This window comes from Carcharhinus amblyrhynchos, chromosome 20, assembly GCF_965287045.1.
Source record: "Carcharhinus amblyrhynchos chromosome 20, sCarAmb.v2.hapA, whole genome shotgun sequence".
Classification (NCBI taxonomy): domain Eukaryota; kingdom Metazoa; phylum Chordata; class Chondrichthyes; order Carcharhiniformes; family Carcharhinidae; genus Carcharhinus; species Carcharhinus amblyrhynchos.
In genome coordinates this window covers 3131293-3149329 of record NC_137343.1, presented here as the reverse complement: position 1 = coordinate 3149329, position 18037 = coordinate 3131293, and the positions used below count along the sequence as shown (strand labels likewise).

Below are 18037 nucleotides of genomic sequence, written 5' to 3'. Positions count from 1 at the left end.
GACATCACCCTGACCTCTCTCACACTCTCTCTTTCTCTCCCCCTTTCTTCTTCTCTCTCTCCCAGTCTCTAGATTCCATGATCAGGGTGCTCCTCACTCCCAGAGACAGCCACTACCAAATTAAGACGATGATTGGAAATACTTGATTGGCTTCCCGTGCATTGGGATGTCCTGAGGTTGCAAACGGCGCTATATAAATGTAAGCCCTCTTTCTATTTTTCTGCTAAGAGTCTGTTTTTGCAGACACGGGTCTATCGAGCATCGTCAGAGAGCTTTGCCCTGACATTGTACCTCATCACATCTCAAACATCTCAAAGATTTCTGTACACAGTGAAGAAAAACCATTTAAATTTTAGTGCTTCCCACAACCCCAGCACGTCTCAGAGTATTCACAGCGAGTGTGGTCACGAGCTTAATGTAAAGAAAGTCACTGCATTATTCTCGTCTTCAATCATTCTCTGAGTTATTGAACCCTGGCCTCGCACCAGGCTCTCTGTGGAACACCGCTTCCTGCTCTCTGCCTTAACTCAAGCTTCCAATCTTCCATCTCTCTGGTTCCACAGCCATCAGTCATTGGGAACAGTCTGAGACCCGGGGGCAGGGATGGGGTGGGGCGTGGAGGATGGGGGCAGGGTGGTGGGGGGGGAGGTTTTGATTAAACTGGGAGCCGGTTACAGCTCGACAGGTTACATAAGGATATAAGAAATAGGAGCAGGAGTAGGCCATCTAGCCCTTCAAGCCTGCCCCGCCATTCAATAAGATCATGGCTGATCTGAAGTGTCTCAGTTCCACTTTCCCGCTTTCTCCCCATAACCCTTAATCCCCTTGCCTACCAAAAACCTATCTACCCGCGTCTTAAATATATTTAGCGAGGCAGCCTCCACCACTTCAACGGGCAGAGAATTCCAGAGATTCACCACCCTTTGAGTGAAGAAGTTCCTCCTCCACTCTGATCTAAACTGCACCCCCCTTATCTTGAGGCTGTGCTCTCTAGTCCTGCTATCCTTTCTAAGCGGGAAGAATCTCTCTACCTCTACCCTATCCATCCCTTTCATTATCTTATACGTCTCTATAAGATTCCCCCTCATCTTTCTAAACTCCAACGAGGTTAAACATTGATATCATCGATTTGATTGGCCAAGGTGATTTTGCTCAGTCAAATGGCGCAGGCACTGAGAGAAAGCTCAGGTGAACCGGGGGAAAGGAATCCGGCGAGGTTCCCGGGTGGAAGAACCAGGGACGCGAGCCTTAGGATTCCTTCATGGATTCTGGAAGAAATTGCAGCCATGTTTCCCCACCGTTCACCACCCCAGCTCCCTGTCACCCACACTCCTCATTTCCCTCGCCTTCCATTCCCCTCCTTCTTACCCCTTCCTCTTACTCTCTCTCTCCCCACCATAGCCGCTTCACTCCCTGGACTCCAAATCCCTCCATTTCCCTTCTCCTCCATATCCCCATCTCCATCACTACCTCCATCGTAGCCTTCCCTATCTTCACTCTCCCTCACTACTTCTCACTCTCCCATCAGCCACCTCCCCCTGTCCTCCTCCTCATTGCTTCCTTCTCAACTTCACCAAAGGTGGCAGGACACAGGGGGGGTGCGGTGACACAGTGGGTAGCACTGCTGCCTCATGGCGCCAGGGACCCAGGTTCAATCCCAGCCCCGGATCACTGTCTGTGTGGAGTTTGCGTGTTCTCTCTGCACGGGTTTCCTCAGGGTGCTCCCGTTTTCCTCCCACAGTCCAAAAGATGTGAGGGTTAGGTGTATTGGCCGTGCTAAATTCTCCCTCAGTGTATCCGAACAGGTTCCGGTTTGTGGCAGCTGGGGGATTTTCACATTAAGTTCACTGCAGTGTTATGTAAGCCTGCTTGTGAGATTAATAAATAAACTGTGTTGCGGTGGGAGAGATTGATGGCAGAAAGGCACGTTGTTATTTGCAGATGTGAAGATTTACATTTATATAGTGCCTGACACGACCTCTGGGCATTCTCAGGACGCAGGCTTGGAGGGCCGAAGGGCCTGTTCCTGTGCTGTAATTTTCTTTATTCTTGGACCTGGGAATGGCATCAGGTAAATCGTTTCGTTGGAAAGCCAGCACCGGAACGATGGGCTGAATGGCCTCCTTCCGAGCTGCAACCATTGTGTGATTTCCTTTTGACAATTTTATATCTTAGAAAATCTTGCTCCAGAGCTGAGTGGGTATCAAGGCTTCAGCAGCAAAAGCTATTCTTCCAACACCTCTGCTTCACTCAATTCCCACTTAACGTCGGAAACATTCACACACAAACTCTGTCAAGCTAAAACTCCTTAATGGCCTTTACCCTTCAGACTTTACCTTGTCCTCAAGCTCTTCCGATCTCACAGCTTTGTACTTCAAATCCTGGCAACAAAACATTTGTAACAGAAACACACTCTCGCCTACTAAACCTTTCTAAGCTGCCAGGTTGAAAATGTGTTTGTACTAGCACTGACAGAGAGCTGAAAATATACTTCAAAGCAAAACCCAGGATGGGTCTGGAGATAAAGTGAGGTATCGGAAAATACAAACGGACAGAAGGAAAGAACTGACTCTCATCCACGCCATTCCAAACCTCAGGGCGGCACAACGGCACAGTGGTTGTCTCTGCTGCCTCATAGCACCAGGGGCCTGGGTTCGATTCCCGGCTTGGGTCACTGTCTGCGCAGAGTCTGCATGTTCTCCCCGTGTCTGCGTGGGTTTCCTCCAGGTGCTCCAGTTTCCTCCCACAGTCCAAACATGTGCGGGTCAGGTGGATTGGCCGTGCTAAATTGCCCCTTAGGAGAACTAGCTAGGGTAAATGCAGGGGGTTATGGGGATAGGGCCTGGGTGGGATTATGGTTGGTGCAGAATTGATGGAATGAATGGCCTCCTTCTCTACTGTAGGGATTCTATGATGTCCCAATGCAATTATTTGAATGTTGTAATGAAGGGATATGACAACCAATTTGCACCCAGCAAGCTCTCACAATCAGCAATGTGACACTCGACAATGAGGGACTCCAAGCAATTGAGCTCAAAACTGAAATTGGCAATCCCACTGCAGTACTGAGCCAGTGCAGCTTTGTTGGAGATGTCGTCTTCTGAATGAGAACATTCGGCCTCTGCCCTCACACTATGTCGAAGAGCAGAAAAAAAATCCCTTTATGTCCTCACTCCTCCCTATAATCTCCTCCTGGCAACAACGCTCCAAGATCTCGGCATTCCTCCAATTCTGGCCTGTTGTGCTTCCCTGTGTTTTTTTTATTCATTTCTGGGTCCTGGCCACCATTTGAAAGCTCTGCTACGGTGGGATTCGAACCCCAGAACATTAGCTGAGTTTCTGGATCATTAGCAGTGATAATACCACTAGACTATCCCCTCTCCTAAGGAATTACCGTCACTGGAAGTCAGCCAGACTCGAAACCTCTCTGGTTCTCTCCCAATAGATGCTGCCAGGCCTGTTGAGTTTATCCAGCACTTTCTTGTTTTCATTTCAGAATTCCAGCAACTGCAGTATTTTGTCTTTATTACATTACTCTAATTGGCTACACATTATATACATTAAAACTAAAGTTTTTTTTTAAATTTTGTTAATTAGAGTTACAAGTAGGCTTGCATTAACACTGCAATGAAGTTACTGAGAAAATCCACTCGTCACCACACTCTGGCACCTGTTCAGCTACACTGGGGGAGAATTTAGCACGGCCAATGCCCCTACATTTTTCGGACTGTGGGAGGAAACCAGAGCACCCTGAGGAAACCCACGCAGACACAAGGAGAATGTGCAGACCCTGCACAGACAGTGACCCAAGCCAGGAATTGAACCCTGGCAGTGCTAACCACTATGCCACCCTTTTCTGAAAGAACTTGTGAAAATTTAGCATCAGTAAACAAGTTGTGAAGTTTTAGTGTATCTTTAAGAAAAGTATTTTTTAAAATCCTGATCTCTGGGGCTCTCGCATCTTCAGTATTTCTCATTGTTGTCAGGCTGTCTACCAGATGTCATTTTATTGACCCTTAAGTGGTTTAAATGGGGGTCTCAGGAACTTTCTGGGATTAGTTTTAACAAAGAACAAAGAACAACACAACACGGGAAACAGGCCCTTCGGCCCAACGAGCCCGCACCGCCATTTTAAAATTATGAGTGCCCTCCTCTACCCATGACCTTTGTCTACGCCTATTGGGGAAGATTGAGGGAAGACTAACTTAGGGACAATTTGTTACACCAATCAGCCTAAGAGCACGTTTTTGGGATGTGGGAGGAAACCGGGGCACCCGGAGAAAACCCACGCAATCATGGGGAGAATGTGCAAACTCCCGCAAACACCAGCCCAAATCCATGTGTCTGCACAGCAAACAGTGAGAGTCACTGAGCTGTCATTGTTGACCTTGCATTGTTAGGAGGAAATCTGGTTGGCAGGTCAGGTGACAGGAGTGATTTCGTCTTCAGTTCTGAGCTGCAGGTTAGTTTTTAGAAGGAGCACAAAGCTGGAAAGAAGTGTTTCTCTTCCTTTTGTTTGGAAATTCTGTTGGTTGTGTGAAAGCAAGGTCTTGCCTTTCTGAAGGAGAAAATCTGCTATTGGTGGTTTGACCAGAGTCTACCTGAGAAGCTGTTCTGACTTCAAACTGTTCTGGATGTGTCAGTAGGACTGCCAGAACTTACAAGACAGAGAACTTTCAAATCTCCAAGTATTAAACATTGCTGTGCTGAACTTATTTATAGGGTTTTGTCTAAAGGGAGTTTTTGTTTGATTGGAACATCTTAGATATATTTGTTAAAGGTTCTTTTGTTTCTGTCTGTAATTGATAAAAGTTCTTGCTAGTTTTCTTTTCGTATATATTCTGAAATAAATTTTGTTTGATAAAGGCTCACCTCTGGGTCAATCAAATCAAGTGAAACATTCCATGCTTATCCTGGTCAAGTTCAAAGCGCAAAACCTATGATCCAGGCGGGCTCTGTAAAACCCTTGTGGAGTTTCTGACCTGAACCGTAACAAAACTCATGCCGTCTCTGGTGACAGTATCTTGTTGACAGCTCCTCCGGGATATCCGGGGATTACAAATGTTCTACTCATCACCCTTCAATCCTGATTATTCTTTATATAAATAGCTAGTGATGATGGTGATTGACTTTGAAGCTTTGGAAAGAGGACTGAACATGATCACTAGATTAATTCCCAGTTTGAAGCATCTTAATTAGGAATATAGACTAAAAGAGTTGGCACTTTTCACTAAGTCTAGAGTTCTGGGTGATTTGATTGAAGTTCAAATGATGGAGGAAATAAATTGTGTTCTAGTAGACAGTGCGTTCCAATTGGATTATTCTTTTACGGGATGTGGGTGTCGCTGGCTAGACCAGCATTTATTACCCATCCCTAATTGCCCTTGGGAAAGGTGGTGGTGAGCTGCCTTCTTGAAACACTGCAGTCCATGTGGTGCAGGTACACCCACAGTGCTGTTAGGGAGGGAGTTCCAGGATTTTGACCCAGCGACAGTGAAGGAACGGCGATGTATTTCCAAGTCAGGAGTGATCCCCGGGATGAGCCTGGATCATTTGATGGATTCAGTGAGGAATTTCCCAGGGTTTGTTCTCCCCCAAATTGATTTCTGGCTTTGTGCCGCTCCCAGGGGGTGACGTGGGATAGGGACTGTCAATATTGTGATACGTGACAGACGGCCATTGTGTGGGAGAAGTGAAATGGGACATCAGGGAAAGGATTTTCCAGTCACCCGCTACCAACAACAACCCCCACTCCACCCTCCCACCACCGTGCCCCCTCCCCCACCCCCCACTGCACCCTGCCTACATTTACCAGCAGTGGCATTGGTCCACCATGGATTGGTGATGTGATCTTCCAAGCCCACCAATGTTTACAGGGTTTTGCATAATGCACACTCTCTGCCACTGGGACACGCGCCACAGGGAGAGTTCATCAACGATCTCAGATCCTTGGTTGTTCTCCTAGAAGTGCAGCCAAGGTTTACCAGGCTGATTCTGGGGATGATGGAACTGATGTGCGAGGGGAGATTGACCAGGTTAGGATTGTTTTCACTGGAGTTCAGACAAATGAGGGGGGGATCTCACAGAAAATTCTAACAGAACTGGACAGGGTAGATGCAGGGAGGATGTTCCTGATGGTGGAGGAGTCCAGAACCAGGGCTCACTGTCTGAGGATTCAGGGTAGACCATTTAGGACGGAGGTGAGGAGACATTTCTTCACCCAATGAGTAGTGAGCCTGTGGAATTCATTACCACAGGAAGTAGATGATAACAAAACATTGAATGTATTCAAGAGGCAGCTGGATATCGCACTTGGGGCGAACGGGATCAAAGGTTATGGGGAGAAAGCAGGATTAGGCTATTGAGTTGGATGATCAGCCATGATGAATGGCAAAGCAGGCTCAACGAGCCGAATGGCCTCCCCCTGCTCCTATCTTCTATATTTCCATCCCTCCGGCAGGATAGACTGGAAGATTTGGCCAGGGTCTTTTCTGGGTCAGGTGACTGACTTCCCGAGCAGCTGATCATCTCCCAGGATTCTGAAGCCCAGTCACGTGTGTGTGAGGCTGAGACTGGAGAACTCAACACTGACTCATGTGACACAGTGACCAATGAGCCCTGGGGAAAGAGTCATGTGATACCTGTCAAGTCAAAGTGACGTTACTGAAGAGGCTCAAAGAATCTTTGCTGCAGAGTTACTGGAATATAAAGTGTGTTGCGAATAGTGGTGCTTGATGCTGAACCAACCACTGCATTGAAGAAAGACACTGAATAATTCAATGGAATGGCACAGAGGCACAGTGGTTAGCACTGCTGCCTCATAACTCTGGGGACCCGGGTCTCTGTCTGGGTCATATCTGGGATAAGCCATATCTGCACATTCTCCCTGTGTCTGGGTTTCTTCCGGGTGTCATTTCTTCCCACAGTCCGAAAGAAGTGCTAGTTAGGTGGATTGGCCATGCTAAATTGCCACTTATTGTAAAGGAGAGGTGAGGTTAAGGGGACAGGGCCTTGTTGTCAACGCAAACTTGATGGGCTGAATGGCCTCTTTCTGCACAGCAGGGACTTTACAATTTTATTAGGGAAAAGTTGAGGGGAGAGAAGTGGAATTGTATGGAACTTATTTCCTGATAGGCAGCAAAGAACGGCCAGCTGGCTACATCTTAGACTAAAGATTTTAAATTACTGCATTTGCAGGAAAGCAATCAGAACTTAATTAATTACGGAAAGGAGATTGTTTACAGAGATGGAAAAAAATTCTGAATCACATTCAAACTTAATCTACACTCAGCCCACGGCACCACAGAAAGGTAACCAGTAACCAGGTAACCAGTAACCAGGTAGCATTACAGAAGAAGGCCATATGGTCACAGTACATGTGCCAGCTCTTTGAAAGAACAATCAATTTATTTATTCCTGTCAAAAGTAGGCTTACATTAACATTGCAATGAAGTTACTGTGAAAATCCCCTAGTCGTCACACTCCGGCACCTGTTCAGGAGAATTTAGCACGGCCAATGCACCTAACCAGCATGCCTTTTGGACTGTGGGAGGAAATCTGAGTACCCGGAGGGAACTCATGCAGACATGGGGAGAATGTGCAGAGTCCGCACAGACAGTGACCCAATCCGGGAATCCCTGGTGCTGTGAGGCAGCAGTGCTGACCCACTGTGCCACCATACCGTCCACAGTCCAACTAGTCTCTAACCCCCTTCAGCGCGATGATTGAATCTGCTTCTATCACCATCACGGGCAGCACATTCCAGCTTAACACCCTGTTACATCATTAAAAATAAACATTTGTCTTCATCTTCCCTCTGGCTCTTCCGCCAATTATTTTAATTGCTGGATTATCTGACTTCAGCAAGTTTCCATAAAGAAATCCAGAGCAAATTAATGGCACAAAAGATTATTTATAGAGCTGGAAAGAGTTCAAACGCGAGGTTCCAAACACCCTGGACGTTCGACCAGCGAAGGATGCAGAGAAACCTTCAGAGTGAACCGATTAAAGTTTATTCTTTCTCCACAGATTCCCCCAGACACCACTGCTAGCAGAACTGCTAAAACATCTACATTCAGTGTGCACGTTGAAACGTGTACAACCTGACACTGGATCAGTGCAGAGTAACAATGTCACTCACCAGAACCACAAACAGTGCAGGGGCCACGAATGCCCAGATGGCGCCTCTCTCGATCGACAACCAGCAACTGCAGGAGGAACAGAAGGAAACGAACAAAGGGATGAAGCAGAATTTACTGAAGAATAAAAATTACACCCACAATCAAATCACAGACCGGGCTAGTTTGTTTTTCCCATTTACTCGTGGGACATGGGCATCGCTGGCTGGCCAGTATTTATTGCCCGTCCCTAGTTGCCCTTGACAAGGTGGTGGTGAGCTGCCTTCTTGAATTGCGGCAGCCCATGTGCTGAGGGTTGAGCCATTGGGAAGGGAATTCCAGGATTTTGATCCAGTCACTGTGAACGAACAGCCGATATATTTCCAAGTCAGGATGGTGAGTGGCTTGGAGGGGAACTTGCAGGTGGTCCCAGGTATCTGCTGCCCCTTGTCCTTCCAGATGGAAGTGGTACCTGGGAACACTAAAACCTACAATTTCCCATCCAAACCACTCACCATCATTCTTTGGAAATGTATCAAATAAACTGTGAACGCACACACAATTCAACTAAAACACAAGAAAGATAAATATTTCATGTACAATAATCCCTGGGGAGGTTTATCACACTGACGACATGAGGAATTGCTTTAGGAGATTGGAATTTTCGATACATTCAATGTTTAAAGCATTGTTTTGTTACTAAAATTGATTTTTTTTGCCTTTTCAATGTTGGTACTAAGTCTCCACAGGTTGGCAGCAAAACTCTAAACCTCTCCCTCCCACCCAACACCCAATCAGGACAAAATGATTAGCTTTCTCTCTCTCAAGTTTTGCATTTTGACATCTGCAAGTTCCCCTCCGAGCCTGACTGGGAAATATATTGGCTGTTCCTTCACTATCGCTGGGTCAAAACCCTGGAACTCCCTCCCTAACAGCATTCAAAATGAATGGTGGAGCAGGCTCGAAGGGCCAAATGGCCTCCTTCTGCTTCTAATTTCAACATTTCTATGTGTGATTTTGTGACTCAATCCGACCCTCTGGAATATTTTATTCTGACTCAGTGGGTGGGATTTTTCAGCCACGCTCGCCCCAAAGCAGGAAAATCCAGCCCGATGTCAGCGGACCCTTACATAGCCCGTGTCCCACCCACTACGATTCCCGTGGCGGACGGGACAGGAAGATTCCGCCCAAAATCTTTCCTATTTTCCTTCCACAATCGGGGTAGCAAATGAACAAAGAGAAAACACTGGCAACGCATTTATAAATCTCAAATTGTCAGTTTGCCCCCCAGCTCACTGCAAACTCAACAAATCGAACCAAGATGCAGAAAGGGAGAGACACACACTTCACCTTGACCTGGTACTAATGAGTAAGAGACATTAATAATTGATCCCACTGGTGAGAACTGTTCAGTGATTGACATCATACACACAACTCTTGCACATTACCATTTTAGGAATGCCCATTGGAACTGTGGTTAAACTTTAATATATAATTCAGCATTGCGTAAAGCATTTACCTTATTGTCACACAGTAAGAACAGTAAACCACAAAAGCTAGAGGGGCTACAGGAGGTAGAGAGATAAACCAGGTACGGGGATGTAAGGTTATTCTGTCTGCTTCACAACAGAACCACACAACTGTTCCTCGCTACATAAACTGACCACTTCGAAGTGATTAACGCGGATCTGAGAGGCTGGATCCTGAAGAAGAACATAGGAACTAGGAGCAGGAGGAGGACATCTGGCCCTTTGAGCCTGCTCCACCATTCAATAAGATCATGGGATCAATTATTAATGTCTCTTACTCATTAGTACCAGGTCAAGGTGAAGTGTGTGTCTCTCCCTTTCTGCATCTTGGTTCGATTTGTTGAGTTTGCAGTGAGCTGGGGGGCAAACTGAGAATTTGAGATTTGTAAATGCGTTGCCAGTGTTGTTCATTTGCTACTCCGATTGTGGAAGGGAAATAGAAAAGACTTTGGGCGGAATCTTCCTGTCCTGTCCGCCACGGGAATCGTAGTGGGTGGGACACGGGCTATGTAAGGGTCCGCTGACATCGAGCTGGATTTTCCAGCTTTGGAGCGAGCGCGGCTGAAAAATCCCACCCACTGAGTCAGAATAAAATATTCAGGATAAAAGGTCACAATCTTTTTGTGGACTCAGCTCCACTTACCCGCCCGCTCACCATAACCCTTAATTCCTTTACTGTTCAAAAATGTATCTATCCTTGCCTTAAAAACATTCAATGAGGGAGCCTCAACTGGGCAGGGAATTCCACAGATTCACAACTCTTTGTGTGAAGAAGTTCCTCCTCAACTCAGTCCTAAATCTTCTCCCCCTTATTTTGAGGCTATGCCCCCTAGTTCTAGTTTCACCCACCAGTGGAAACAACTTCCCTGCTTCTATCTTATCTATTCCCTTCATAATCTTATATGTTTCTATAAGATCTCCCCTCATTCTTCTGAATTCCAATGAGTATAGCCCCAGTTTGCTCAGTCTCTCCTCATCAGCCAACCCTCTCAACTCCGGAATCAACCTAGTGAATCTCCTCTGCACCCCCTCCAGTGCCAGTATATCCTTTCTCAAGTAAGGAGATCAAAACTGTACAGTGCTCCAGGTGTGGCCTCACCAGCACCTTATACAGCTGCAACATAACCTCGCTATTTTTAAACTCCATCCCTCTAGCAATGAAGGACAAAATTCCATTTGCCTTCTTAATTACCTGCTGCACCTGCAAACAAACTCCTTGAGATTCCTGCACAAGGACACCCAGATCCCTCTGCACAGCAGCATGCTGCAATTTTTTACCATTTAAATAATAGTCCATTTTGTTGTTATTCTTACCAAAATGGATGACCTCACATTTACCAACATTGTACTCCATCTGCCAGACCCTCGCCCACTCAATTATACTATCTATATCCCTTTGTAGACTTTCAGCGTCCTCAGCACTCCTTTGCTCTGCCACTCATTTTAGTGCAATCTGTGAATTTTGACACACTAAACTTGGTCCCCATTTCCAAATCATCTATGTAAATCATAAACAATTGCTGTCCCAACACTGATCCCTGAGGCACACCACTAGTCACTGATCGCCAACCAGAAAAACACCCATTTACCTCCACTCTTTGCTTTCTGTTAGTTAATCAATCCTCTGTCCATGCTAATACATTATCCATAACACCATGCACCTTTATGTTATGCAGCAGTCTTTGGTGCGGCACTTTGTCAAATGTCTTCTGAAAATCCAGATACACCACATCCACAGGTTCCCCATTGTCCACTGCACATGTAATGTTCCCAAAGAATTCCACCAAATTAGTCAAACGTGACCTTCCTTTCATGAACCCATGCTGCATCTTACCAATGGGACAACTTACATCTAGATGTCTCGTTATTTTTTCCTTGATGATAGATTCAAGCTTATTCCCTACTACAGAAGTTAAGCTCACCGGCCTATAGTTACCTGCCTTTTGTCTAACTCCTTTTTTAAACAGTAACATCACATTTGCTGTTTTCCAATCTGCAGGAACCACTCCAGAGTCCAGCGAATTTTGGTAAATTACCACTAGCATTTGCTATTTCCCCCACCATCTCTGTTAGTACCCTGGGATGCATTCCATCAGGACCAGGAGATTTGTCTATAGCCCCATTAGCTTGTCCAACACTACCTCTTTAGTGATAATGATAGTTTCTAGGTTCTCATCTGCCATAGCCTTCCTGCTATCATTTCTGGCATGTTATTTGTGTCTTCCACTGTGAAGACCAACACAAAATACCTGTTCAATGCCTCAGCCACCTTCTCATTTCCAGTTATTACATCCCCCTTCTCATCCTCGAAAGGGTCAATATTTACTTTAACCTTTTTTATATACTTGTAGAAAGTTTTGCTCTCTGTTTTTATATTCTGAGCTAGTTTACTCTCATAATCCATCTTACTTTTCTTCATAATTTTTTGTGGCTTTCTGTTGACCTTTAAAGATTTCCCAAGCCTCTTGGTTCCCACTAATCTTTGTCACTTTCTATGCACTTGATATCCTCCTTTATTTCCTTAGATATCCATGGCTGATTATCTCTTTTTCTACAGTCCTTCCTTATCACTGGTATATACTTTTACTGAGCACTGTGGAAGATTGTTTTGAAAGTCCTTCACTGTTCCTCAATTGTCCCACCGTAAAGTTTTTGCTCCCAGTCTACCTTAGCCAACCCCTCCCTCATCCCTTTGTAGTCTCCTTTGTTTAAGCACAGACACTGGTATTGGATTTTACCTTCTCGCTCTCCATCTGTATTTTAAATTCAACCATACTGTGATCGCTTTTTCTGCGAGGATCCTTAACTATAAGATCATTAATTATTCCTGTCTCGCTACACAGGGCCAGATCTAGGATAGCTTGCTCCCTCCATTGCATACTGTTCAAGGGAGCTATCCCAGTGACACTTGAGGGATCTGACTGACTCAATCCTGAATTTTGTATCTTGTCCCCGACGGAAGAAGCTGGAAGAGAGAATGTCCGGGGTGCGTGGGGTCCTTAATTATGCTGGCTGCTTTGCCGAGTAGACAGTGTCAGTGTATGGGAGCTGCTCCAACCTGGTTCAGATTTTACAGTTTTTAGCTCTAATTCCCAGTATTTTGCTCTTATTAAAGAATTTGCAAAGGTTGCTAAACTTCATCACAAATGTTTTACTAATTGCATTAAGTGTCGGTGAGGAGTAAGGGTGACACTGGAGGGTGGGTGATTTATCCTTCCAGGTTATTGTCTTTACATATCCCCCACTCCCCCACACAATTCCAACGCTCTCAATCTCTCTCTCAAAAGCTCCAGTCGGTCCGATTAATCCAAAGCTCTTTTGGGAGAGACAGAGTTCCACAATTCCATTATCCTTTGTGTGAAAGTGTTTCCTGATTTCCCGCCTGAACAGTGAGGTCTAACATTCCCAGAGTAAATCGTTCCTCTCTCTCAGATCATTCGAATCCTTTTACCATCCAGAACTCCTCCACCCAATCACCCTTCAATCTGTTCAACCCACGGCAGTAAAAGCCAACCTGTCTTTTTAATTTAACCCTCTCAGTGTTGGCATTATTCTGTCAAAGTCACAGGAGAACCCGCGAGGTCTCTACACTTCTACAATGAGTTTGATTTTAACCACACCACAGTCTGCAACCCCAAGCTCTGAAGTGGATTCCTTGAAACCCTTCTACCATTCTCTCCTCCTCTTAAGGCACTCCTTAAAACTATTCTCTTTCACCAACCGGGCGGCGCGGTGGCACAGTGGTCAGCACTGCTGCCTCACAGCACCAAGGACTCGGGTTCAATTCCCGGCTTGGGTCACTGTCTGTGTGGGGTTTGCAGGTTCTCCCCGTGTCTGCGTGGGTTTCCTCCAAGGATGGTGGAATGTGTTAAATCACTCAGGAATGGCTGTGAGCGCCCGGAACGCACCAGTCTGATCACTGGTGTTTATGGGAAATGGGGCTGAATTCGAGAGGACAACATAATCAGGGTAACAGCATAACAGAAAAGATTGAAAAGTTCTGACGGCATTTAGCTGCAATAACGTCAGTTATTCTGCTACCACTTAGTATGTATTAAGACAGAGATAGATAGGTTCTTAATTAGTAAGGGGGTCAAGATTATGGGGAACTGACAGGAGAATGGGGTTGAGAAACTTATCAGCCATGATTGAATGGCAAAACAGACTCGATGGGCCGAATGGCCTCATTCTGCTCCTTTATTTTATAATCCTATGGTACTGTGTCTTCTCAAAGAGTGGAATTTAGTGTCGGAACTGGGAGGGATGGTCTTGCCTCCGGCTTAGGGAAATGGTGGGACCTCCACCTTATCTTGCCACCGGGGGCCTGGCACTATTCTGAGGTAATCAGGCAGTTACTTGGACAGGCCTCCCACTGAGTAAGGTCCCACTGGGCAAAGCTCCAACAGAGCCGAGAGCCAAATAGACATCAGCAACTTTGTGTACAGGCTGTGCCCCCAGGAGTCACAACTACAGCCGTTATTACTCAGGGGCCTGGCTTGAGGGTTGGCACCGGGCCCACTGGAGGGGGGTAAAGTGGGCTAGGATGGACTTCTGAAGGACAGGCCTGTTGACAGCAGGGGCAGGGGAAAGGCTTCCTGTAGGTTAGCATACAAATGTCTGGGTGGCACGGTAGCACAGTGGGTTAGCACTGCTGCCTCACAGTGCCAGGGACCCGGGTTCGATTCCCGGCTTAGGTCACTGTCTGTGTGGAGTTTGCACGTTCTCCCCGTGTCTGCGTGGGTTTCCTCCGGGTGCTCCGGTTTCCTCCCACAGTCCAAAGATGTATGGGTTAGGTTGATTAGCCATGCTAAATTGTCCCTTTGAGTCAGAGGGATTAGCTGGGTAAATACATGGGGTTATGGGAATAGGGCCTGGGTGGGATTGATTGTTGTCAGTGTAATGACTTCAGTCAGGCCACTGAAACTGGCCTATTGGAATATGAACTCCCTCATTAAGGAATCAACTGATGAGACAATCGGGAAGTTTTTTCCTTAATGTTGGCAAGTGCGAGGTGGTCCACTTTGATAGGAATAATGGTAGGAAGGATTATTACTTACGTGGCGAAAAACTGCAGCAGGCGACGGTGCAGAGGGACCTCGGGGTCCTTGTGCATGAGTCGCAAAAACCCAGCCTGCAGGTGCAGCAGGTGGTCAGGAAGGCGAATGGGATGCTGGCCTTCATAGCGAGGGGGATTGAATATAAAAGTAGAGAGGTCTTGCTGCGGCTGTATTGAGCATTGGTGAGACCGCAGCTGGAGTACTGTGTGCAGTTTTGGGCGCCGCACTTACGCAAGGATATTTTGGCCTTGGAGGGAGTGCAGAGGAGGTTTACTAGGCTGATGCCGGAGTTGAGGGGGTTGAGCTATGAGGAGAGGCTGAATAAACTAGGCTTGTACTCGTTAGAGTTTAGAAGAATGAGGGGAGATCTCATTGAGACATATAAGATGATGAATGGGATGGATAGGATAGAGGTGGAGAGGCTCTTCCCGCTCAGAAAGGACAGTAGGACTAGGGGGCACAGCCTCAAGATAAAGGGGGGGCGGTTTAGAACGGAGTCGAGGAAGAACTTCTTCACTCAAAGGGTGGTGAATCTCTGGAATTCTCTGCCCGTTGAAGTGGTGGAGGCTGCCTCGCTAAATATTTTTAAGACGCGGGTTGATGGGTTTTTGATAAGAGAGGGGATTAAGGATTATGGTGAGAGGGCGGGAATGTGGAACTGAGACACAACAGATCAGCCATGATCTTATTGAATGGCGGGGCAGGCTCGAAGGGCTAGATGGCCTACTCCTGCTCCTATTTCTTATGTTCTTATGTATTTAACCGGGACTGTCAGTTCCTCTGGCACTCCCAAAGGTAGACTGCTGATTGCGAGCACTCTGTGGACTGCTGGTGGAATTGTAAATAAAAGGATTTTGGTGAACAATTTATTAGTCAGTGCAGGTTCGATGGGCTGAATGGCCTCCTTCTGCACTGTAGGGATTCTATGACAAATACCCAAACAGGAATAAACTTTGCAGGGCTACAGAAAAAGAGTGTGTAAGCGGAGTGCTTCAAAAAACCAGCACCGACACAATGGACCGAGTGGCCTCCTTCTGTGCTTTGTGACTCCACTAACTCCTCGTACTCTCCTGCCTTATTCCAATTATTTCCAGATTTCATGAACATTTAAAGGACTCAGTCACACAAGGGCATTTTGACGGCACCTGGCAAATGCAAATCTGACAAATCTTCAAACCTGTCTGCCTCTCTGACACTCAGCTCCCACTGCACCAATCATATTATCCAGGATTGTAAATTCCTCAATCACTCTCTGTGAACGTGATGTTCAGATATGAGATGTTTCTGCAGCAACGATCCGTAACCAGTGACTGCACCACATTGGGCAGTGAGCAGGAGTCTCAGGCGGGGAGGGGAGAGAGAGACAGACAGCTCGCTGCTAAGCGATGTGTTTAATCTCACTGACCTCATATTATATTCAGAGGCTGGGTCTCACACATCCTCAATAACTCTAACACTTTATACCAGAGTCCCTTCTCTCCCATCTCCACGTCACACAAACAGGCTGAGCCCTTGCACTAGAATCATAGAATCGCGACAGTGCAGAAGGAGGCCATTTGGCCCATCGAGTCTGCACTGACCACAGTCCCACCCATGCCCCATCCCCAAAGTCCCACACATTTACCCAAGCTAGTCCCCCTGACACTAAGGGGCAATTTAACACACACATCTTTGGGCTGTGGGAGAAAATCGGAGTACCCGGAGGAAACCCACGCAGACACGGGGAGAATGTGCAAACTCCACACAGACAGTGACCCAAGCCGAGAATCGAACCCGGGTCCCTGGCACTGGCAATGCTAAGCACTGTGCTGCTGTGTCGCTCTGAAGATAGAAGCCTTTGGAAATGGAAAAGAGTTTGGTAAGGTAGACATAGAGAAGGTGTTTCCACTTACGGAGAAGGCGTTATTTGTAAAAGTTACCAATTAATCCAATCAGGAATTCAGGAGAAACCTCTTCAAGCAGAGAGGATGGGGAATGGGGAGCTCACTGTCACAGATTGAAGAGAATATCCAAGATAAATTTTAGGTGAAGCTGGATAAAGACACGAGGGAGAGAGGAATCGAAGGAAATGCTGATAGGATGAGAGGAAGAGGGAGATAGAGGAGACTCAGGTGGAGCACAAAGAGCAACAGTCGTGCCAAATAGCCAGTTTTTGTGCCATGGTCTTCATGTTAGTCGAAGTTGTGAGGTTTGTGACTTAGCCAGCCCTACACCCAGCCCCCACTTTCCCTTCTTTAACCATTGATCTGTCCATTATGTGGGGACTCGAGCAATGAGAGCCATCGCCACCCAATTCAATCTGAACTCATCCACTTCCAGCGCAGAACCACTGGGCAGGAAATTCAATGAGATATTCCTCCTTCTCCATACACAGTGGATGAAACTTTAGATCTACACATGGCGGATCTATGTGTGGACGATCTTTTACGTACAGATCCTTAACCTGCGGATCCTTCACGTGTGGATCCTCCACAGTTCCTCAGATTGAGATCAGTCAACTTGTCCCTGAGACGCAGCTGGAGTACTGTGTGCAGTTTTGGTTGCCGCATTTGCAGAAGGATATATTGGCCTTGGAGGGAGTGCAGAGAAGGTTCACTAGGCTGATACCGGAGATGAGGGAGTTAGCTTATGAAAAGAGATTGAATAGACTGGGTCTGTACTCGTTAGCGTTTAGAAGGCTGAGGGGGGATCTTATAGAGACGTATAAGATAATGAAGGGGCTGGGTAGGGTAGAGGTAGAGAGATTCTTCCCGCTCAGAAAGGACAGCAGGACTAGAGGGCACAGCCTCAAAATAAGGGGAGGGGGGGCAGTCTAGAACGGAGTTGAGGAGGAACTTCTTCACTCAAAGGGTGGTGAATCTCTGGAATTCTCTGCCCATTGAAGTGGTGGAGGCTACCTCACTAAATATATTTAAGTCACAGGTAGATAGGTTTCTGATAGACAGGGGAATTAAGGGTTATGGGGAGAGGGCGGGAAAGTGGAACTGATCCACTTCAGATCAGCCATGATCTTGTTGAATGGCGGGGCAGGCTCGAAGGGCTAGATGGCCTACTCCTGCTCCTATTTCTTATGTTCTTACCAAAGTTGGGGTCTCTATGAAAGTAATCACCTCAGGGAAAATAACCAGATCTGAACTGGCCATGGAAGGGAAGTTAATGCAAATCCAGTGAGCATGATTCTCCCATCCTTTAACACAGCTGGCTAGATTCCATTCTTAGCAGGCTGGAGTACAGCTCTAAAGAATTTTAGTGACGTTACCTACAGTTATTATGGTACTGTACTTGATAACAGGTAGGTATCGTGCTCCCTGAAAGGGGCAATGCTAACCTGCAC

General features: G+C 46.5%; 1 protein-coding gene across 1 annotated transcript in view; it reads right to left on the bottom strand.

The window, feature by feature from the left end:
• The window catches only part of adgrd1 (adhesion G protein-coupled receptor D1), a 273919-nt gene that overhangs the window by 80588 nt on the left and 175294 nt on the right, over window positions 1–18037 (bottom strand). The window contains exon 21 of the mRNA XM_080208783.1: window positions 8141–8207. Within this exon, the coding sequence (XP_080064909.1) occupies window positions 8141–8207 (67 nt within the window). The remainder of the gene's footprint in view (window positions 1–8140; window positions 8208–18037) is intronic.